This window comes from Fusarium subglutinans, assembly GCF_013396075.1.
Source record: "Fusarium subglutinans strain NRRL 66333 chromosome Unknown NRRL66333_c0000027, whole genome shotgun sequence".
NCBI classification, from domain to species: Eukaryota; Fungi; Ascomycota; class Sordariomycetes; order Hypocreales; family Nectriaceae; genus Fusarium; species Fusarium subglutinans.
Genome location: NW_023502090.1, coordinates 57939 through 80740, shown reverse-complemented (window position 1 = coordinate 80740; position 22802 = coordinate 57939). Strand labels below are relative to the sequence as shown.

The following is a 22802-nucleotide window of genomic DNA, read 5'->3' as shown; positions in this document are numbered from 1 at the left end:
TTCAATTAGTACCCCTCCACCCCACCAAGAGAAAATATCAAGACACACACCTACCAATACAGTAGAGTCAGTCACCTGCTTAACGTCACTTTCTCTTCAACATCAATCCCTGAGTGAAGCTATACCGAAGCTTCATCTCTCATCACAGCCAACCTGTTCGCCCTTCGACTTCTCCGCCAGGCACCCCGCAGCCTCTCTCCGTTGATATCCTTCAGAATGGCATCCTTCGCCTCCCAGACCTACACTCCTACCGAGGAGGCTGAGATCCAGCAATGGCTCACCACCTCCGAGCGTCTCAAGTCCCCCGAGGACAAGTCCATCATCCTCGAGACCCTCAACAACCACCTCTCCAGCCGCTCCACCCTCCTCGGCAGCAAGCCCTCCAAGGCCGACGTCGCCATCTACGAGACCCTCGCTCCCATCGTCGCCAAGTGGTCTCCCGAGGAGCGAACCGGCGAGAAGGGCCACCCCCACATCGTCCGCCACGTCGACTTCGTCCAGAACTCTCCCCTGTTCGGCCTCGATGTCAAGGATGAGAACAAGGTCCAGGTTGATCGTGATAACGTTCTCTACGTGAAGCCTCCCGTTGACGCCAAGGCTGAGAAGGAGAAGAAGAAGAAGGAGGCTGCTGCTACCGCTGCCGCTGGTGGTGAGGCTTCGCTTGTTGATCGCACCAAGGAGAAGGTCAAGGAGGTTGTTGAGACGGCCAAGGAGAAGATTGCTACCGACAAGCCTAAGAAGGAGAAGAAGGAGAAGGCTCCCAAGCAAAAGGCTGCCCCCGCCCCTGCTGCCCCTCTCTCCCCTGCTCTGATTGACCTCCGAGTTGGTCACATTCTCAAGGCCATCAACCACCCCGACGCCGACTCCCTCTACGTCTCCACCATCGCTGTCGGCGACAAGCCCGGCAACGAGGACTACGTCGAGTACGAGGGACAAGTCTGCCGCACCGTCTGCTCCGGTCTCAATGGCCTCGTCCCTCTCGAGTCCATGCAGGGCCGCAAGGTCGTCGTGGTCTGCAACCTCAAGCCCGTCAAGATGCGTGGCATCAAGTCCTGCGCCATGGTCCTCGCTGCCTCTCCCAAGATCAAGGAGGGTGAGGTCGATGACCACAAGGGCCCTGTTGAGCTCGTCACCCCCCCTGAGGGTGCCAAGGCCGGCGACCGTGTTTGGTTCGAGGGCTGGGAGGGTAGCCCCGAGGGTGTTCTGAACCCTAAGAAGAAGATCTGGGAGACTTTCCAGCCTGGTTTCACTACCACTGATGGTCTTGAGGTTGCTTTTGATGCGGGTGTTGTTGAGCAGCTTGGAAAGACTGGCCGTGGACGTCTTGTTACTGAGAGTGGTGGTGTCTGCACTGTCCCCAGCCTCAAGGATGCTGTTGTCCGATAAATGCAAAGTTAGAATGCATGTCGTGTAGAAGAACAAAAAATGATAGACCAATGTCAACAGCACTTTCAAGAAACGTATAAATGTTTGAACATCTTGTTGTTGTTTATTTGTTTAGACGTCGAGGTCCATCTGACCCCTTTTCACCTCCAACACTAATGTACAGTACATATTCTACATCCTCCTCCCATGGTATACAAAGTGCCGCCAACAGCCGCCGTACTCCCTCTATCCGAATGCTTTTTTGGTTCTTCGCTATCATGAATAAAAAAATAACCCATCTCTAAACGCCAAATGCACAACGCCCAAATCATTTCTCCTTCTCGTGTCCGTCTTCATCATAGTGATACATTATAACAATGACTTCGGAGATGCGTCAATCAGGAGAAGAAATACTGACTTTGTCGCAGCTGCCTTACGTCAAAATCGCCCTGGGAACCATGTTAGTATATGTTGAATTGCAGCGACCTCAGACTCTCGACATACCTTTTTGGGGAGATCGGGGAAGGTCAGCGGACGCCAGAAATGCGTGACCTTCTTCCAGCGTTGCTTGGATTCCTTCTTGGGTTGGATAACTTTGACCTCGAAACTGGTATGCTTAAGACGCTCAAGCAGCCCGTTGCTTATCTCAGCAAATTTGTCCTCCGCAGGCTCCATACTCTTTACGGCCTCCTGAACTGCCGACGAGAGGTTGCCTTCCGACTCAGGAATGTGTCCGAGGCCGCCAATGTCCTCAGTCTCCTTCTCGATCTCAGGGTCCTCCTGCTGCTCGGCTGGCATCGCCTCAACGATGGAGGCAGGCGTAATGATCTTCTTTGCTGCCTCAACGTCCCAGGGATTGCCTGAGCGTAGGAGAGAGTTGCGCTTGTGTTCTAGCAGCACTTCTTCCGTTTGAGTGAGCTTGCTCGTCTTGCGGAATTCCCGGATCTTCGCAGCGGCAGCGCTTGTATTAGGGATGTTGGCTAGGTATAACGAACCCCTGTATCGGGCTTCGAACTCGGCTGCCAGTCGACCGACGACATCCTCCTCGTGGATTCGGATGAAAGCATCGCGCAAAACTCCGCTCAAAATATCCACATCCGCGGCATGAGTCCAGAAGGAATCGTGAACGGCAGCGAACTTCAAGCCGAGCTCGTCACACTTGAGGGCTGAGAGAAGCATGTGGCTGGCATCCAGTGAATGGATGAAATTGGGGGGGAATCCTTGAAGTTGCTTTCTGCGATCCACAGGCTCTGTCTGACCCTGCGTAGGATAACTGATGGATTGCAGACAAGTGCGGATCTCTCTGGTAATTGCCTTTCGGTAAGGCTGCACGACAGGCATTCTCAAGGGTGTAGTCCAAACCACTGTAGATCGAAACTGTGAGGTCAACTCATCCAATTCCTTGGTCTTGCCTGCGGCAGTCTTCCTTGCAGCAGGCTTGTTGTCTTTCTCCTCTTGCAACTGATCGAGCTGGGCTAGTGTGAGGGCTTTGCAGACACGCGCGCCAATTTCACCAAGCCAGTATTGAATATCATGAGCACCTCGGAACATTGTTCCAAGAGCATTGAAGATATGCTGTGCAATATACGTAGCGGTCACAAGGTTGGGAATGCCAGTCTCTTTGTACATCTCTGGGTAGAGGGCATCCAACTGCTTGCAAACTTGTTGCTTGGCTCCTGAAAACGTGACACCATAGACGTTGGTCATGACAGTTTGCTTTACTACCTTTCTGGTGATTTTACCTAGGCAGTTCTTTCCGAGCTGACTACCTGCTTCGGCGTCTTTCTCGATCGACTCCTTGACAAGGTTGGCAACAGCCGAGTATACATCGGCAGGTCGGTCACTAGGCATGAGGTTGACCTGTTGAGCACCCCAGGTATCACCGCCAAGGGCGGCGTAATGCTGGAGACCGTTGCAGGTACCATCTTGATGCACTGGTAGATTGGAGACAAAGTCGGTAGGATCAGGGAGATCATAGGCAGCCTTCAGCTCGAAACAGGTAGCCAGGCATTGCCAAGGATCTTCAGCCTTCAACCACCATCGACTACCATTCAGCGGGTTCTCGACACTCTCTCTAATGTTGGCAAGGTTGTCGGTGGCGAATGCCTCTCTCTCGTCGAATGAGGCCTTGTCGAAGCCGTACAGATTAGCAAGGTGGATTTTGAGCCATCGAAGACCTTGCTGGCCAAGTCTCTTCCCCTCGGCGAATTTCAGGAGAGCACGTGTGTGATCAGCTCCCATGTGGTTCAGGTATGTCGGGATAGGATAAGCACGGCCTCGATAGTCCATGTTGTGAGGGAAGTAAACGACTTGCTTGCGGAACGCGCGAGCGATCTCCAATTGCAAGTTCATGTAGCATCGTTGTGAATGAAGGGCTCCACGCTCGTTCTCGACCTGCTTGACCTTTCGAATCCAAGCCCGGCGGAGGAGAGGGTCTGAGTTTGTGGGTTCTGGTGGCATTTCAAGGTTGGGTGTGAGCTCTGGCATGTTGGCGATGGCATCACCACTGTTCCAGGCCTCGACCATCACGTCGAGAACCGGGTTGTTGACCCTCCACGGTGTTTTCCCCAGCACGTCCAAGCCCTTGAAGACCTGGTCCATGTCGCCACGCTTGATGGCCGCATTGGCGTAAAGCTTTTGCTCAACGTCTCCCGACTTGACACGGATTAAGGAGGCTCTGCTCATCAAGAAGCCTCCTTCATTGATGCGAGTCCACGGCCTAGGTTCGGCAATCATAGGGAGGTGCTTAGCAAGGAAATCACCCATAGGTTCCCGTTTCAACCGGTCGACAAGCTCTGGGTTAATGGTTAACATTCCGACCTTCTTTCCCTTCTTGGGAGCCTGCATATGAGAAAAGGCAGGCTGGAGTTGGCTGATTCGTTCCTTTGAAATAGGATGTTCCTTCACAACATTAACCTTGGCGGTCTCAATGAGAGATTTCAAGAGAATCGATCCAATACGGGCCCTCACTTGGATAGACCATGGTGATAGCACAGGATCTTTTGCTCCAGTCGGCTCGTAAGCATCAGTAATGATCTTTTGCCGAACCCGCTCATTCGTCTCTGTAGGCGCATCAGCCTCCATAACCTCTGTGGAAGCATTCGCTTCAGTCGATTCCTTCGCGTCTATCGGCTTAGTTGCCTTTACCGGCTCCTTCGGCCCAGCTGCTACCGTCTCTTTCTCGCCTGCTAGAAACTGGACTTTGCGGAGCCGGCGCCGTTCCTTTGCCGCCTTTTCCTTCAACTGAGTCTGGATATCGTCCTGGGCTACTCGAGAAACGTCGTTGAGGAGTCGTTGAATGACCACACCCTTATCAACGCCCTGTAATGCACTGATGTTGAGCAAAGTGAGGATGGTCACTGCTGCCATTCGAGTAGGGTCTGCCATTCGAAGGATAGGACCGTAGATACAGCGCTCGAGATCCTCTTCAGACTTGACTTCCTTTTCTTCGGATTCCTCGACCTTGATGATCTCTTCTCTTAAACGGGCCTCCATGGCCACAAGCCAGCGTTGCAGGCAATCGGCAAGACTGTTATCCTCGGACTTGGCATTCAGAGCTGTGTTGATACCCATCTTGTCCATCTTCTTCTTTGCAGTTCGCCATTTCTCAATAGCGGTATCGATGGAATCCTTTTCTAGACGCATTTGAAATTCGCGCTGCTCCAGAGGATCCAGCTTGGAGATATCCACATTTTGGAGTTCGGCCATGAGGTTTAGATTTCGTCGTAAAGAGTTCAGACCTCCTCCTCGTTGGGGTGTCGGACGGACCTCGGGATAATCCTCACTCGCAAACGCCGCCATATCGTCATTGAGGTCCTCTTCCAGCTCAAGTCCCTCTTCTTCGCTTGCAAGACTAACGTAGCTTTCCTCAGATCCGGGCTCGACCCTGTAAGTAGGGCAAATTTCGGTGATAACACCAAGGTCCTGGTCGCTGAGAATATCGGCTCTGCTCAATACTCGCAGGCCCGCCTCGTCAGGAGCCATGCTCATATAGCGGTTGATGAGTCGTTCCAAGCGGGCTCCACGTTCCGAGATCAGTGAGGCCTTGAGCATGCATGCGATTGTCTCCGCGGTTTGTGGTATATTCTGGTTCCTTATTTGCAACTCGTACCACTTGTGAAGTAGTTCGGCTTGCTTTCGGTCAGGGTTCGTTCGAAGTTGGTCGAGAGAGGCGCGGAGATATTGATTGTGCAAAATGATCATTTCTTCACCAGGGAGCAAACCGGTCAAGTTCAGGCGCTTCAGAACGAGAGATGCTCGGTCAAGCTTGCCTACGCGAACACAAGCATCAAAGACTGGAATCATCTCTTCGACCTCACCAGGAACGCCCTTGTTGTTGATCTTGCCGAATTGTCGAGGTGCTACTGGCTCCGGAATTGTCAACAGAGACGTCGGGTCGAGAGAACGAAGGTCCGAGTAGGAAGGCGGAGGCGGGGGAGCTTGGAACGGCTGTAGACCAGAGCTAGCAAGCTGGCTGTGTAAAGCACCAAGGTTATGGCCAAAGTTATAATCGTCGACAGCTGTCGCGAGATTTCTTCCATGGTTGAGACCAGGGCCAGACTCTGAGCCTCGGCGCTTGCGGGGTTGGTATGGCTGAGAAACAACACATCTTCGTCCCAGGTTGGTTGCTGTGATGTGTGATGGTAAAGATCTCGAAGGAAGTCCAATTGATCGGAGGGCAGTCGTCCTGTGAAGAGCCAGGCTCCTCCTCGTTTGTCGAACGAACATTGTGATGGTTTGGTGGGAGTCGTCGGAAGAGCGGTGGTTATGAGGGGGCGAAATTGCCCAGCTGCGAGAAGCTCAACAGAGAATGGCTGCTGAGTGGATGGAATATTATAACATTAGGCAGGAAATAAATAACACGAGCTAATGAATTCGACTCGCAGACAAGGCAAGTACAAGAAGGAGTGTCGCAGCAATTGTTGATGGACAAGTCTTGTCCTGTTGCTGCTGTCGCGTGAAGCAGATACTTGGAATCGATCTCCAAATTTTTCAGCATCGAAGGATTGGACGGTAAACTGAGAAACACTAGAGAGGTCACGTGTGGAGTAAATCGTGGCAATAAAATAGCAGGGGACTTCTTCAGCCCCACCCGAAATTCGAGAAGACTGTAGAGATGAAAGTGGGTTGCACGAGACTTTCAATCGAAGAGCGTTAAAGAACCATTGGAAATAGCATTGTTAATTTAATACAAACCATATTGATCTCAGCTCTCTAACGGAGCTTCTCATCCCTTTTGTCCATGATCAGACCCAAATTTGAGGCCCTGTCTACCGCATTCTCTGCTGTCGGGCCTCTCCAGGGTGCAGATTTTATTCTATGGAGCCCGCCTCAGCCGATCGAGAGCTGTAAACCGTTCTTCTCCACTTCACGACTGGACTGCACCAAATTCAGCCATGACGCTCTACGCTTCTTTATTATTAGCTCCGTGACTCTGATTTTCTAGCCTTGCATCTCAATCGAGAGATCAAACTCACCATGCTCATTCGACCTGCGGCTGCGGCATTGAGTTGTCGCCAATGCCAATCCGCTATTATTCGTGCTGTTGTATCAAGGCCAGCCACAAGCTCTTTTCGCAGCTTGCCACAGACCACTCCACGACGGCTTCCTCTAGCGACAAGGTTCTACTCAGATCTTAAAGCGCACGAGACGATAATCGAAAAAGAGTCTTCGAGCCCGGTTCCTCCAAGCGACGCTCTCAATTCGGAACTCGAAGCTACAGAAGAGGCCGAAGATTCTAAAGATGTTCCTTGGTTCCTTGAAGTTGAACCCCCACGACACCCCGAGAATCAACATGCCGTCCAATTACCAAAGATACCCGAAGGTGCACCAGAGTTCCTGGAACCAATGGTGAAATACATCTTCGAGGACATGGGATTAGACGAGATTTCTATGCTGGACATGCGCGACCTTGATCCTCCGGCTGCTCTTGGTCCCAACTTGATCATGCTTTTTGCGACAGCTCGAAGTGAACGACATCTTCACATTTCCTCCGGTCGTTTTGTACGATGGCTTCGGAAAAATCACAACATATCTGCAAGAGCCGATGGATTAATTGGACCTGGTGAACTAAGGACGAAACTCCGCCGACTGCGGAAAAAGGCAAAGCTGATGGGTACCAATACTGCTATTATTCCTGGTGGCGACAATGGTATCTCTACAGGATGGGTCTGCGTGAACTTTTCCTCCAACAGCGACAACGTCGATGAAGCTGCCAAGGTAGATGATAGTGGCCGCTTCTCTGGTTTTGGTGCCCCCCAAACAGGCACCACAGTGGTTATCCAATGTATGACGGAATCCCGGCGTGCAGAACTTGACCTCGAGGGTCTATGGCAGACTGTTCTAAAGAAGAATTTGCGAGAAAACAAGCAAGCTCGCGGTGAGAAGATCGACAGCCCTGAGGAGCTTGATGAACTTCTGGCCAGCAAAGTCCAGCTCCCCAAGTCAGAATCTGCACAACAATGGCAGGCCTTACAAAAAGCGTCCCAACAACAACGACGTGCCTACACCACGAGTGCCAGACGGCTTTCACCAGAGCCTTCACATATTGCTCACACTTCTTCCGCCGTATCAGATGGACTCGTTGACCTCCGAGACCACTCAGCGCAAACAACCCCGGATCTGGAACAGGTCCGTAAGCGCTTTGAGCATATTCAGCTGGTGGGATTGCCCCTCGATCATAGCCAAATCTATCAGTTCGTCCAAGATGCTATGGTAGCGCCTGCAACTGAGCCTGCTTCCGGGTCACGGCTCACTCTTGTTGATCAGATCCTACTAACGGCCGAGGAGCGAGGCATGACCATCTGGACCGATAAAATGTTCTTCACGCTTATCGAGGGAGGTCTGTCATCGCCATCATTTGGACAACCTCAGCTCGCACGTGCTCAGAAGAACCTCGAAACGCTCATGGTGCAGAAGGACTGTCGATTCAACAACCATCAAACGAGCCGGCTGCTATCCGCCTACGCGAGACGGGAGGACTGGTCCCGATTTTGGGACACGTTCCGCAGACCACCTCTCTTCAAGAAAGCCAGGAACTCAAATGTCTACAAAACGGTCTATGAGGAGATGGCACGTACCAACAACCAGGTCTTTTGCATCGAGAATCTACATTGGGTGTATGATGAGATGATCAACGAGCCTCAGCCCCTACCCATGATCGGCCCGTTGTACGGTTCGCTCAAGGCGTGTATCAGGGTCGCTGATCCAGCGGCTGCAAAGCTCTTGGAATTAAACGCTGGTGATGTTAGAGTACGGTCACATTATAGCAGGCAGAGGTTGGCGAACAGACAGTATCTCAAGATGTTAAAGGAGGTTGAAGCTCTCCATACTGAGACTACTGCGTACTTTGTTAGGCAGAGAATGTATCAAGGCACGAATGCGTCTCAGGATCTGGATTTGACTGGGGATGAATAGTTTCACAGAGAAGCATTGGAAAAGCACAGTATGGGTTCGGGTCTTGTGTATAACAAATCATATGTAACAATATCATGATACATCTAGGAATATGCTTTCTCGGGCAAGGTCTCGAGAAGAATTTCATGACTTGCAATGATGTATCCTCTTCAGTGACGTATCGCCTTCCATTCATACAGTTATATCTTGGAACTCTGCAGCCCTTGCAGTCAACTCTTCTTAAGAGCCTCCCTCAACAAAGGCGCAACCTGCTTTCTACTAGCAGCAAGTTCCTTCTGCCTCCAAGCGAACCTCTTGTGCCCATGATGATCCAGCTCGCCCTCCTTCCACGTCTCCAACTTCAACTTATCACCAGCTTGCACAAACCTATCCACCGCCTCACGGCCTTGGTCGGTGACACCCCAAACAAGCAGGTGGCGCTGAAACTCCCCGTTGGGATGAGATGTTGTCATTATGCTTGCCACGTCGAGTTCGCGCTCCTTCGCCCAGTCCTCAAAAGCATCGACCAGTGGCTCTGAAGCACCGGCTTTGTCGACGAGGTAATTGAGGTCTTGTACCACACAGCTTATTCCAAGCTTTAGGCCTGAGCCCTCCCATTCTTTGTAGTCTTTGCGCAGAATGTCGCGGAAACTCAGGTCAGAAATATCCTCCTTAACAGCAGAGATCTCGTCAAAGTAGGCTGTGCGTTTGAAAGATTTGTGAATGCGCCCTTCTAGGAATTCAGCCGCCTTCAAGTCCTTTTCTCGAACCTTTTCCTTGGCCGTGAGGTTGATTGTGTCAGAAATAATAGGAGCAAGCGCAAGTCTAGTAAGCTTGTCGTTCTCCGTAGCCGCATCGCTATCTTCAGGATCTAGATGCGAAATCTCCTCCCAGGTCTTCCTCGTCTCATCCACCACCAGACTCATACAGCTTCCGCAAGGTTCAACGACTCTTGGGTCTGCATCTTTAGCAATGACGTTCTCATCGGCATGGTGATCAATACAGCCAGTGACACGGTCCGAAAACTTCTTAAGTGGACCTGTGAGGGAGTTATGATCAACCAACAACCAGTGTGTTTCCTCAGGTTTCAGGTCTGGAAGTTCAGATAGAGTTAGGAGATCTTTGAGAGTGAGACCAGCGTGTTTGAGAACTGCTGACATCTCGGTGCGAAGAGCGAGGTCATCGCGGGGCAGGTTTGAGAGGGGAATGTGTAGGGTATGAGGAGGGGTATGAGTGCGCATATAAGCGTAGACAAGAGCTGAGCAGAGAGAATCAAGGTCTGTTTTTGTTAGCTGAAACTGTCGTCAGATACGAGTAGCACTTGACTTACCAGCTGATTCATTCCCTACAACAAAAGTAAGAGGTCCCTTTCGTTGCGCCGCTGGAGCTGTCAAAGCAGCTCGCGCTTTGGCCAAAAAGCCACCCAAGGATAATCTCGAGGCCATATTGACTGAAATCGCCATGTTTGATGCAGAAAGAAGAAGGAAAGGAACAAAAGTGCGAAGAAGGAATAAGAAGAATAAGCCGCCTATAACGTTCAAAAAATATAACAAAACTCAACTCACGAGAGTCCCTGCATGTGTTTTATGTAAGTTGTAAGTTGAAGCTTAAACGGTCAAGACGTCACCCAGAATAATTTTGCAGGGAACATCAGCCACAAAAACTGTCACTTGATGAGCTCGCCCCATCCTTGACAGTTGGGTCAGAGCCAGCGAAACGACATTGCAGTAGCTAGTGCTTACTGAGGGATGAGAAAGCTATAGCATTAGTTGTATACATGCATTTTTTTCTGCATTCATCCAGTCTCTGGGCGTTATTTTATCATTGCGATGGAAATGGCTTGCGCAACGTAACTCTATGCGTGACATTTATATGCAAGGTGCCATGCCCTGCTGATGCCAATCAGCCCTACATCGAGTTTGTTGTTTGTCCCTTGTAATTAGCAGGCCTACCTAGACCTCCCGGTAGATCTCACTCTGTTGAGCAAGTACCTAGGACATGAAAGCACCATCTTTCAGTACCTTACCTACTATCTGTAGTATGTATCTTGAATACAACAATTTATTACATAGTAGATCCCTGCATCGTATCATTCGGACTGCATAAGCCAAGATGCTGTTTTGCATGCTCCTTGTATACATACAAACCAGCAGATTTCGCATGAAAAGACAGTGTTTCCATGTGAATCTATACCACGCTCTCGTATTATTCCTGTGAGTCGTCGTAGACCGCCTGTAACGTTACCAAGTACTTTCTACCTCCAACTACCGGCTTCTCACCGCTTCCCTATCCGGTCGTATAACATCATTGTCTCCAATTCTGCCCGCTTATCTCGCCTCATGTCATGTCCCCCCCGCCCGCTATCGGTCCCGCCGTTACACGAGCAGGAAGGGTCCATCTCCAGACCGGGCCTTGCAGCCTGCGCCCTTGGCCGTTTTTCGCTCAACAGTCATATCTCCAGCTCAAACTTCTAAACTCTTCTCTCCTTACATTGGATCCAAACACTGCCCAAAATGGCTCCTCTTCGCCTCGCTATCCTCGAAGCTGACACCCCCCAGCCCCAAACTCGCGATCGCTTTGGTGGCTACACTGGTGTCTTTACTGCGCTCCTCCAAGAAGCTGCAAAGCCTCAGAAGCTTGAGGATCTGGTTACTATCAAGGGCTACGATGTCGTGAACGAATTGTACTCTTATCCACCCCTCGACGACATCGATGCCGTTCTCATCACTGGCTCTCGACACACAGCGTTCGATAACGACCCCTGGATCATCAAGCTTGTTGAATTCACAAAGAAAGCCATTGACACGAATCGCATCCGAGTGGTAGGCGTATGCTTCGGCCACCAGATCGTCGGACGAGCTGAGGGCGCCAAGTGTGGACGCAGCAATAAGGGGTGGGAGGTTGCAGTCACAGAAGTTGACCTGACGGACAAGGGCAAGGAGATTTTCGGGTTGGACAAGATGGTAAGACCCGTTTGCTGCGCGCGTTATTGTACGACTGTTTCACTGACCTTGTTACACAGCGCATTCACCAAATGCATCGCGACATTGTGGACGACTTCCCCAAGGGCTCAATTCCTCTCGGTTCCAATGAGATCTGCGAAGTGCAGGGCTTCTACTCACCTGGACGATATCTCACAGTTCAGGGACACCCCGAGTTCACCAACGAGATTATTTCCGAGATTCTCTTCAACCGTCATACGGTTGGCATCTTCACGGATGAAGTGTATAACGAAGCTATGAAACGCGCGCCACTTCCGCATGACGGTGTTGCTATCGCTAAAGCTTTCCTCAAGTTCTATCGAGAGGGATAAAGAAGAGAAAACACTGCTGGAATGAATGGAAGAGTTTACGCGCTTGGAAGGTTTCTATGCGCAGCTAAACTTGAAAAAGGAGGGAGCGTTCGAATTGCACATTATACCAAATGGCGTAATGCTTAAATCTGTCTTGCTAGAGTGACGATATCAAATGACTTTAGATTATTATTCAAATGAACAAACATAAACGCAAATCCCCTTTGAGTGCTGATATTTCTGTCAACTTGGATGGAAATTGGTGATACGTCTAAACTGTGAATACTAGGAGTGCAGTTACAAGCTGACTGTAGATAAGTAGCATGCATGCTGCAATGCAACGAAGGATAAGTCGAATGGCCTTCTTTGCAAATTATTGTGAGGGTCTGATGTTGGGTTGTGTATTCATGATGCTTACTGGATACGCACTCTAGAAAGGAGTAGTTTCATCCAAACTCAATAAACGATAGGGGCTTCTCGTGCTATACGTGTGGTAATATTGCAGCGATTCATTGCCTCCTCTTTATCTCAACTCAAAGAACCTTCTCATAAGCCTAAGTCTAGTCTAAGACCATCCGCACAACTTGAGGCAGTGACTCAATGCCTCTTCCCCTCACGAATATATAAACCCTCCTTCATCTCCTCTCCTTCCTTTATTCCATCTCCCTCCTTCATCTTTAGTCCTTCACTCCTTCACACCCCTTCACCTTTTATCTCCTCCATCATTTCATCTTCCATCATGACTTCAGCATCTCCTGTCGCTGGTGCTAGCCAGCCCTTCTTAAAGAAAGAGGAATACGATTCTAATGATGAATACACTTTCCTCTCTTCAAGCAAGACTGAAGCAAAGAAGGGCGACCCACATCAGGCCATCTTCATCGATGATGATGATGATGGTGATGACGATGACAAGGAGAGTATTTCGGGGCTATTTACCCGGCCTCGACAGACTTCAGGTAACGACAACCTTAATATCGTCAAGGAAGAGAGCGACGAGGAAAAGGAGAGCTTCAAGAAAAAGAGACTGAAGCCTCAAAGCAAAGACACCATTACAGTCGGAGACTTCTGTGACACGATCAATGTTGACCCGGAGTCTAGTGACGAAGAGGACGATCCAGATTCTGCACACGAGGAGGACTCAGATTATCACGACTCAGACGACTCAAACAACTCAGACCACTCGGACAACTCGGATGACTCTGACGATTCAGAAACTGAGCAGAAGAAGCACAAGCCAAAACGAGGTGTTTTTAAAACCTCGTATATCAGAAAGCTTGTCAAAAAATGCGAGAATAAAAAAAATGCTTTGCTCGTCAGGAAGTACATGGGAGAAAAGTTGAGTCTTGCGGAGTGCGAGAAACTCGAAAAGCTGAAGGATCGAATCCCCAAAGCAAAGAAGGCACTTGAGAAATATGCGAGAGAATCTCCACCAAAAACTGCTCGAGAGTACTGGCAGCGGCATCTGAAGCGACAGGAGGAAAAAGAAGACAGAAAACGCAAACGTGACGGCGATGAGACAACCCCGAACAAACTTCAAAAAACAGACATGCAAGCTGGAACTTTTGGTGGAGCTGAAAACCCTGGTTTCTTAAGAGCAGCAGCCCTTTTCACCTCGAAAGGGGCTCAAGATGATGACGACGACGACAGTGAACCAGCGGACAAGATCAAGGCCACAACTCATGCGGCCCAGATGAGGCAGATCATGGCTGGCATTCCCGAGGGCAATGATACCCGACATACCAAGACGCAAAAGAAGGATCTAATGAAAGCCAAGAAATGCTTCGGGTACAAGCAGATTAAGGCTATTGACGGGAAGTGGAAGCTCAAAGGGATGGAAACCCCTATGCACAGTCAGCAGCTCGTGGCCGCTACCTGGATGGTCAGGCGTGAAGCCATGGGATTGCATCCGGCAGGAGGTATCCTGGCCGACGAGATGGGTCTTGGAAAGACTATCACGGCTTTGGCGACAATCATCGGCCATCCAGCAGAGCGAGAGGACAGAGTTGATGGTTATGGTAAGGCAACTTTGGTGATTGCTGATAGTCCTAATTCGGCCTCATGGACCTGGATGGATCAAATCAACAATCATACCTCAGGAGGCTTTGCCGATAAGTGCCTGATATATGACAAGGAGCTTCACAAAAGTGCAAGATCGTTGAGTACGAGGAATGTGGTGTATGTTTATCGCTCAACTTTTACTTGTTGGACCAGAAACACTGACAGCTCAAAGGATCACTAATTTAAATCAACTACGTGCACAATTTATCAGCAAAAGGGAACGCCAAATGCTAAAGGCCAAATGGGCGGGAGACGAGAGCAGTTTTCAGCAAGCACTTTCAAAGAAGCTCGGCCTACTCTACAAAGTCAACTGGTATCGAATCATTTTGGACGAGGCTCATGGTATAAAGAACCACACCTCAAGTGGTCAGTTCCATGTAATGTATTTCCGTGTACTGTGTATACTCACATTGAACAGGTGCTCTCGCCGTCTGGCGACTGAACGCCAAATACCGTTGGGCTTTGACTGGCACACCCCTCGCCAACAAACTGGAAGGTGAGTATTCCGATAAGTTCAGTCGTCTTTTTCTCACGTAACTAGAGTTCTTTCCCTACTTGAAGTTTATTGGTTGCGATTTTGCAACTACCATGAAAAGATACCGAGCTGAGTATGTCACGAGCGTAAGTTTTGGAACTCAATCTATCTCTTACTCCTCTAAAAGAACCTAGGACCAGGCATCTGAAAACTTCGAACAATTAGTGGCCCTTGTCATGATGAGACGGTAAGCTTTCGATGTTGTGAATTAGTAGACAAGGGCTGACCTCCATCAGACAGCAGACTGAGAAGTTCCTGGGACACACTATGGTTCCCCTGCCAAAAGACCATCGTAGTGATATCTGGATTCCTTGTTCAAGCTGGGAGAAGATCCTTTTAGAGTACGTTTATGCCCTTGGAAAACTATGGCTTTGCACTTTGAGACTGATATAATTTGCAGGGTTGTGGATGGTGCATACCAAGAAAAGCTTCTCGAGGCCCAAAATGAAAGCCAAGATACTGCTGCACATGAACTCCAACCACATCAGGATACCGAGGAGAATGAAGTTGAATCCGACGACGAGAGTGAAGCTGACATCGAAGGTGACGAGAACAACGGCTCCAATGCTCTAGACGCGTACAGAATTCAGCTCCTGAGATGTATGAGGCTCCTGCAACTCACGTCTCACCCTCTCACCCTTGAGAAGTTCTATAGAGAGGAAGACCATGACGCATATATTGACCTGACCCTTGAGCGCCTGAAATCAGAAATCGCTCAATCAAATCTCGATGCAGACCAGAAGGCTCTGGAAGTGTCTCTCGAGCCAGCCTATTCCTCAGGGCTCCGACAGTTGGAGTTGGTGATCAAAGACAACTTTGGGGGTAGTGAGGAGATGGCAGAGCTACTCACACTTGCGGCTAATGAGAAAATGGTCAAAAACGTCACCTGTGCTCTCTGCCGCCAGAGAACACCTCCTGAGAAACCCGTCCAGAGCTCCAACGTAAGTTTGTGTCTAGGTCAAGCAGAGCGTTGCTAACATTACCAGTGCGAGCATATCTACTGCAGAGACTGCCTTTCAATTGCAACCAGCGGCGTTACCAAAACGGGTCGCCCTCGCGTGGTACGTCGATCAGGACATGGTGATGGCCTCTTCAGAGACTCTTGCTGACTCTAGTTACAGCCTGCCCAGTGTCGCGTCCCGGGATGCTCTCCAAAACTTGGCATGGGGCAAGCGGTAAAGACTCCGGAATGCATTGATTCAGCTGTAAAAGCTATAAAACGTTACAAGGAGCCTGGCCGTGACAGTATTGGCACACGGTGGACAGGCGGCCCAAAGGACATGGCCTCGTTCTTTCGCGCTGTTTGTGGCCGCGATGACATTGACTATGGTCCTGTCAGGATGCCCTTGAGCTCCAAAGTCAAAGCCACTTTGGCAGTAATGCTGACGTGGATGAGAGAGGCCCCCGATGACAAGGTAATCAGTAAGTATTCTTGTGGCTCCCTATGTGAGATATAGTAGTACTGACCCTAAGTCTAGTTTATGTCCAGTGGACTAGAACTGCAAAGGCTCTCGGGTGTGTTCTTGAGAGCCTGGGAATCCAATTTCTCTATTACAACCGTATGGCGAACCAGAAGCAGAAGAATCGAGCACTAGGTGAGTTCACCGATAACCCTGACGTCAAGATTCTAGTAAGTAATTCCCCTTTTTCATAAACACCTGCAAAAACTGACAATCATGTAGGTGTCGTCAATGAAGTGCGGTGGACAGTCCTTGAATCTCCAAATGGCCAACCGCATCATCATCGTTGACGAATGGTGGAACAAAGCTGTTGAGGAACAAGCTTTCAAGAGGGTCTACAGAACTGGCCAGTTGAAAGAGACTCATCTTGTTCGCATCATCGCGAAGGATACCATTGACGAACGTATCATCATGCTGCAAGACGCCAAGGAAGAGGTCATCCGAGCGGCTCTGCAGGACGGGGAGATGCAGCCAAACTTCTCCAACTATATTCAGCTTCAAATGCTCTTTTCCGGAAAGGACAAACAGACGCTGATCGCAGAGATGGAGGCGGAAGTTCGTGCCAAACAGGCTAAGCAGTGATTTCGCCTGAGGAGAAACTGAACGTGGGAGACGTTACGGGAGATACTTTTGGTCAATAATATTGCTGGGGATTTAAGAATGGCGCTTTGGGATTGAGAAAGGAAATACCGGAAGAAAATTCATGATGCAAATTGAGCAGATAGGTCATGTTCCTCAATACCCCCAGATAGTACTCGACAACAGATTGATAATACACCATTTGATGAACTATCGCTTTTTGGCTACAGTATTTGATGGAAGGCTCAAGTATCAAAACCAGTATCATAGGGTCTGAATTCTAAGTCACGGAGTAGATATTGCATCAAATGATGCTCCTGAAGACAGAGCATTGGGCCAGACAACACAGACATCGAGGCTAAAAATCTGCCTGAGCAAGTCACTCGGGAACAGGAACACATGTGTTAATCCCATTTATGCTAGAACTCGTACAAGCCCACGGTTGTAAAAGGTGTCTGCTATGGTATCTAAGAGTTACGCCGTCTAATCTAAGCATGTTCGACATATACGCTAAAAAGCCACCCAATGCATCCCAAATGCGCAACGCCATCTAATGCAAGTCCATGATGCCCCGTCATGATCTATACCTATGAAATCCTGGGTATTTCCATCCACACGCTCTCCGGAGCCCTCGACATTTTGTCATGCATCTCTTATTTACACACCATATAGTTCCTCATTACTCGTCAGCATCCCACCACTGGGGGGCGGCCCTCGCTGCTTTGCGGGCCTCATGAACAGCCTGACGATCCATTTCCCACTCAGCTTGTTCTTTTTGTCGTCTCTTTTTTGCGAAGCGAGAATCGAGTGTCATTTCCTCTCTTGTGCGTCCGACCCTTTCACCTACATCGGGCACTTCTTGTCGTCTTTTCCAAAACTGGACGTTGATGCGTTTGAAAGCCTGGCTATGTCTCCAAGGCTTCTCTTTCAGAGAAAAGACCACGGCATCGGCCAACCCGTGGAAACATAAAAATATAATACTGGCTAGTCTCATGCCATAGGGAGCTCCTCGTCCATAGCCAGTGAGTTGTACGATGAAGGGCAGAATCCAAATGACGACGTAGACTATCGGATAGATGAATAGTAACCGGAGTTGTCGCAAGATCTTTTCGCGTGACTTGACAGTACCAGGTGCGTTGAAGTCGCTCTGAGTCAAGACGAGGTTAGTGTTGCTGTTTGGGCTGTCTGGTGTGCGACGGAGTATGGCGAAAAGATTAGGTATAGATGGCGGCCTAGACGGAGCGTTTGAGCCATCTGGTCGATGAAAGAAGTCGGTTTGTATAGTAAATGATGGTGAGGCAACATCAGGGAGTGGTGTTTGATGGACAAGCTCGGGTCTTGTATGGGCGGCCAAAGGGGCAATCACGTCGTCTGAACCACATCGAGTTGTTCCCGTTGAGCTCTGAGAATCAACTTCTGCCTGTTCAGACTGAGATGTCAGATCGGTACCAAAGTTAGCCATCCACATCTGAGTCGATCCTCGTCGCGCCAGTCGTGCCGAATGAAGCCTGCTGGGATGCGTCGATCCAGGCAGATCCAGATGGAAAGAGTTGAAGGCCACAAGCGGAGGTCTCGTAGTCCGATCTTCGGACACGGTGAAGGAATTGCGCCGTGAAGGGTTGGAAGAAGGAATTAGACCATGGGATTTTATCGTAGGAGTCGGCGGTACAGTGGTGATTCCTTGATGCAAGGGGTCGAGACTTTCAAGACCCGAAATTTTTGAAAGAGTATTCTTCGAACTGTCGTTCCCGGAGCTGAATCGTCTCATCAATACTCGAACGTAAACGTATACGCCTATACATAGGCAGAGAATGACAGTAAAAGCCATATAGCGAGGAATCCAAGAAAGCGCCAGTCTCTTCCACATCGGGTTGAACGGTAGATAGCAAAACTGGCCAGTGTTAATGTAACCAGGGCTTTCGATGAATGCTAATGAAGCCATCACGACGGGTATAATGGCAGCAATAGCATAAGCCGCCTTTCGATATGGGTAGAGACCTTGCTCTCCGCGAAAGATATATAATGCAGTATGTACTGAGATGAGAGCGACAGAAACATCAGAAGCTTCTATACTAAGAGCAAGGAAGAATCCGCTGACTTGACAAAAGGTCTCAGTCGTTTCAATCCTGCCAGCGACAAGTTCCACGGCGGGGAAGATGAGTAGCCAGAAACTCTTGAACATATCACTATAAATGAGCAACATGATGAGGCTTTTCAAGGGTCAGCAACAGAGGGTAAGGAAGGGACACGAGACTCAAGACTCACTTATGGCGGAAACTCCGCCTCATTCGAAAGAACCAGAAGGAAGTTATTATGGTCGCAAGTATACTCATGGATGCGACGGTGAGAGTCGCAATATGGATGACATATGTCTGATGGGGAGTAAGAGCAGCCATGGTGAACTGCTTTACCCGACGTGGCTCGAGGCTGAGAGCCGTCGTTGAATTCGAGTCTGAATCTGCCCATGGCGAAAAGCCCCGGGCATTGCCTTCTTGAAGCCAGGGAGGCATGGTGGAGATGATGACGGGAAGTGGATGAGAATCGTCGATCCCTTCAAATCGGTGGGTATGTGTCAGAGATGCGGATCGTTGCTTGTCGTTAGACTGTCGATGTCTTAGTATCGAATATATCAAGACGCGAGCTGTGATGACCAACTGGAATCGACTGGTGACACTGGTGACAGTCGCATCGCGAGATAGTTCAAAGTTTTTGAGGTTGGAGACCAGGGAATTCGACCCCTGCAACAAAGGGAGGAGGGAATGGAGGGTTTAGCTTCTTATGAACCAAAATGCTCTCTAAAGCCAAGCAAAGCCAAAGCGGTCACCCGAAACTCTGAAGAGCCCAAAGGGTAATAAGAACGAAGAGGCGTGTGCGATGACCGAGATGTTTGCCGCGTGGGAGACCCGTAGGCGAATTCTCTCTCAGGTCGGATCCCGTCTTTGGCCTCAAGCCCACAAGAATTTGACTTTGATCTCCGTTCCTGTCACTGAGGTATGTATGAATGAATAACCTACCGAGCCTCGGGATTGGGGTCGAGCCCGGAATGGGGGAACTTTTGTCGTTTTCTTTACGAGACTTGTTTATGGTCGGTCATGAAACGACAGCCCTGCATAGATAGGTCCCTTGGCCTGTCAGGATAATTAATATCCTCTTTGTGGCTGTGGAAATCAAAGACTGATGACGATATTCCCGTGGTGGGTGTAAGTGCTGGATTTACCTCTGGTATGGTCTGGGGGAGGGATGTGCAATGCAAGCCAATAGTGATGTCCGGAGGCGGAAAGGCGCAACCAAGTTGAGGCGAGTACCTAGGTACTTTAAACAACTGAGAGACTTTCTTTTAGGATCTTGAGTTTGAGAGGGCGTCGCCAAACCCTCGACTAACAACCCATAAAGCATTGACTCGATCAATCCGACTCGAATTTTGATGGCTGCCTCTCCGACACTTGCTGAGCCACGACTGACGATAGATTCACTTTTAATTGTCGAGGGATGCCAAAAGCCAAAGTGGGATAAATTCAGAGACACGAGGGCAGTTAATGTTAGTGGACGAATGTGCGTTTCCGGGACGAGGTTTATCTTCATTCCACACGCCCAGAGTTGGGGACGAACGACTGCACTGACTGAGATGGCGGGGAAAAGAGCAAGAAACTATGATTGATTACGGCATTACACCGAGTATATAGGTAGGTAGTGATAGCTTTACTGGTACCTGTACCGTCCGCCTGGACCGAAGCGGATACAGCACTATACATACAGCCGACGACATTTTCCATCTTCCACACCGCAAGTAATTAAACGCTTTCTCTCTCCCATTCTGAGCGAGCTCAATGCAAAGTGACAGCTAGGCTTAAACCCCTGTCGCTTATTAGCTGCCCGCTACGTAAGGGAGACCAGAAGCGATACCATTTGACGACCACCTCCGTGCGCCACGCCCGACAAGGCGCCATCCGTCTCTGGGGCTAAACCAGATCTCGCAATGCGACTGGGCGAGACCAACAGTTTAGTTCATCCCGTCATCGCGAGAGAGACGATCTCTATAGTGGCCAATCAGGAAGAGCGATCTACCCTCCCGATCCGCACTTGAGGCGTTCAGCTTGCGAGTGAGTGGGAGGAGCGGGTGTCGAGACCCGAATCGAGGGTTCAGCAAATGTGAATCAGCATGCATGTCATTGTCACCTTTTGGGCTTTGATGGCGGTGGCAGCGGGATCACTCAGGCGAGACAAAGTCTGTTTCTCGTTCCTGGATACTCAGTGTTGATGCTCTGGATTAAATCGACGTCTAGCTTACTGTTCATGACGAACAAGGAAGCGAAGCGAGGTTCCCCTTCATCCCTGTTCAGTTCAGCTCAACCCCCTGGAAACTATCCGATCTAGGGTTAAATGGCAAAAAGAGGTGGTCAACTTAGCATTAGCTTAGTATATCTTTGCTGTTTTTATTTTGAGACCTTATATTAAGGTGTGATGTATTCCTGCTCCTCCAGGCCCACACACCCAATTTTCTAGCTATTGCTACCTCGGCATTTCATCCATGATGGAGATCTCACACGATCAATACAACCAAGGCTCGTGCCGAGATATTTTGTCTTGGCGTTGGTGAGGGGCCAACAAATATGAATTGTATCTCTCACCACAATCTTTCCCCTCAGTGCAGCTCCCGCATTTCTCCTGGGTACTGTTTTCTGTATCCGTCTTTACCCAAATAATTATGGCTGACAAACGGGCCTGCAAACAACTACCTAACTTAATTAGTTAGTGAGCCAACAGCCGGGACCTGGCTGTTTCTAGGCCAGGGACCAACACGCCTGTTCCTGGACATGATTCAGGGTTGCCCAACTAAGACACTAGGGCACTTGTCAAGAAGAGCGCCGCCTCGGTTCCTGACAAAGATTTGGAAACCCTTTCACTATGATCTTCTCTCTTTGTCGGGCATCTCGGTCACCAAGAAGGACCGAAAGGTATAATAGATTTGCCTAGCTAACGTTTGCCACGAGGGCTGGTGCTGAATCCGTCACGTTTCCCTTCTTCTTAAGTTTGCGTGTGTACAAGCCCCAGGTACAAACACTGAAGCCGAGAAGGCTCTCACTGACGATTTTCATCACCATTCGCCATTTTTGCCTTCAGCAGCTGATTTATGAATCACCGTTCATCAACAACTCGAGGCGTCTTGTCTGCCTGTTCATAGTTGCGTAACCATGATCCGACTTTGTTCTCAGCCTGCCTGTGAAAGTTCTTTTTTGATCAACACCAGACCAAACGTATTGCATTCCAGTCGCCCACTGCGAAGGCTTTCGCTTCAACCTTAATAACAAAGGCTCTTTCTACTGGCCTTTCTATCATTCTACGGCAAAATATCTGCTGCTGCTCAATACTATTCGGAGTTTAATAATCTCCGTTCATGTTCTGCGAAGGCTTCGCTTAAGCAAAGTGTGTCGGTCAGATATGCTCCTCACTGCGGAATACAGTGATGTTACCATTATTTCCACTTAGAGGATCAATGAGATGGATAACAACTCTAAATCTGTGATTATTAGAATGTATAATAGCTTGGCGGTCGCAATAAGCTCTCCTGAGCAGTTACTCCTTCGACTTTCTCCAGACCTGCGTCCCCGTTGTACGCGACTATCAGAACAACGCTGAACAAACAGAGATCGATCCAAGTTCTGATCCGCCGATGGTGACTTTGATTGGCTCATCGAAATTTCTAGTGAAATCGAGACAATGTTCGTTCTGGCATAGGAATGAGCTGGCTTCTAAGTGCTTAAGCATTGTAGTAGTTAACACGACCGCGTGCCCGAACAGCTCTTGAACACCAACTAACTAGTCCAAGGCCTAGAATTCTTAAGACTTTCATTGGGAGTGGATCTCTGTTCTCATATAAAGCATCGATTCCCTAGTCTGTATGTGGACATGGCCTTGTCTGGCACGCATGATCCACGCGCAGTGACATGACTACTATTTCCAAGACAAGCTGTTTGCGACGCGGAGATATCTCTAGGTCGCATCCTCTTACCATCGTTGATTCAGATACAACAGTCCAATGTCTTGACGGGTATCCACGTGTGGAGAGTGTCATCCGAGATATCTCATAGGGCTGTTCGTAAAGAACTTCCGAGTTCCA

The 22802-nt window shown here is 49.4% G+C and overlaps 7 protein-coding genes across 7 annotated transcripts; 4 read left to right on the top strand and 3 right to left on the bottom strand.

Moving 5' to 3' along the window:
- Positions 1-216: 216 nt before the first annotated feature.
- FSUBG_3059 (methionyl-tRNA synthetase) lies at positions 217-1386 on the top strand (the record flags this gene model as incomplete). The annotated part of the gene is made up of 1 exon (XM_036680899.1): positions 217-1386. One exon carries the CDS (start codon positions 217-219, stop codon positions 1384-1386), a length of 1170 nt encoding a protein of 389 aa, XP_036541307.1.
- A 377-nt stretch (positions 1387-1763) lies between these two features.
- Positions 1764-6093, bottom strand: FSUBG_3058 (DNA-directed RNA polymerase mitochondrial; the record flags this gene model as incomplete). Its single annotated transcript, XM_036680898.1, has 2 exons — positions 1764-1814; positions 1870-6093. The coding sequence occupies 2 exons, from the start codon at positions 6091-6093 to the stop codon at positions 1764-1766; spliced, it is 4275 nt and encodes a 1424-aa protein (XP_036541306.1).
- Positions 6094-6843: 750 nt separating this feature from the next.
- FSUBG_3057 (ATPase synthesis 25 mitochondrial) lies at positions 6844-8781 on the top strand (the record flags this gene model as incomplete). Its single annotated transcript, XM_036680897.1, has 1 exon — positions 6844-8781. One exon carries the CDS (start codon positions 6844-6846, stop codon positions 8779-8781), a length of 1938 nt encoding a protein of 645 aa, XP_036541305.1.
- Positions 8782-8990: 209 nt separating this feature from the next.
- FSUBG_3056 (exopolyphosphatase) lies at positions 8991-10205 on the bottom strand (the record flags this gene model as incomplete). Its single annotated transcript, XM_036680896.1, has 2 exons — positions 8991-10039; positions 10091-10205. The coding sequence occupies 2 exons, from the start codon at positions 10203-10205 to the stop codon at positions 8991-8993; spliced, it is 1164 nt and encodes a 387-aa protein (XP_036541304.1).
- A 1068-nt stretch (positions 10206-11273) lies between these two features.
- On the top strand, positions 11274-12073 carry FSUBG_3055 (GMP synthase (glutamine-hydrolyzing); the record flags this gene model as incomplete). Its single annotated transcript, XM_036680895.1, has 2 exons — positions 11274-11723; positions 11783-12073. The coding sequence occupies 2 exons, from the start codon at positions 11274-11276 to the stop codon at positions 12071-12073; spliced, it is 741 nt and encodes a 246-aa protein (XP_036541303.1).
- A 718-nt stretch (positions 12074-12791) lies between these two features.
- Positions 12792-16687, top strand: FSUBG_3054 (DNA repair RAD5; the record flags this gene model as incomplete). Its single annotated transcript, XM_036680894.1, has 11 exons — positions 12792-14227; positions 14322-14476; positions 14529-14606; positions 14652-14731; positions 14780-14832; positions 14882-14986; positions 15046-15586; positions 15632-15706; positions 15767-16067; positions 16124-16275; positions 16328-16687. 11 exons carry the CDS (start codon positions 12792-12794, stop codon positions 16685-16687), a joined length of 3336 nt encoding a protein of 1111 aa, XP_036541302.1.
- A 676-nt stretch (positions 16688-17363) lies between these two features.
- FSUBG_3053 (G coupled receptor) lies at positions 17364-19194 on the bottom strand (the record flags this gene model as incomplete). Its single annotated transcript, XM_036680893.1, has 2 exons — positions 17364-18894; positions 18950-19194. The coding sequence occupies 2 exons, from the start codon at positions 19192-19194 to the stop codon at positions 17364-17366; spliced, it is 1776 nt and encodes a 591-aa protein (XP_036541301.1).
- Positions 19195-22802: the final 3608 nt, after the last annotated feature.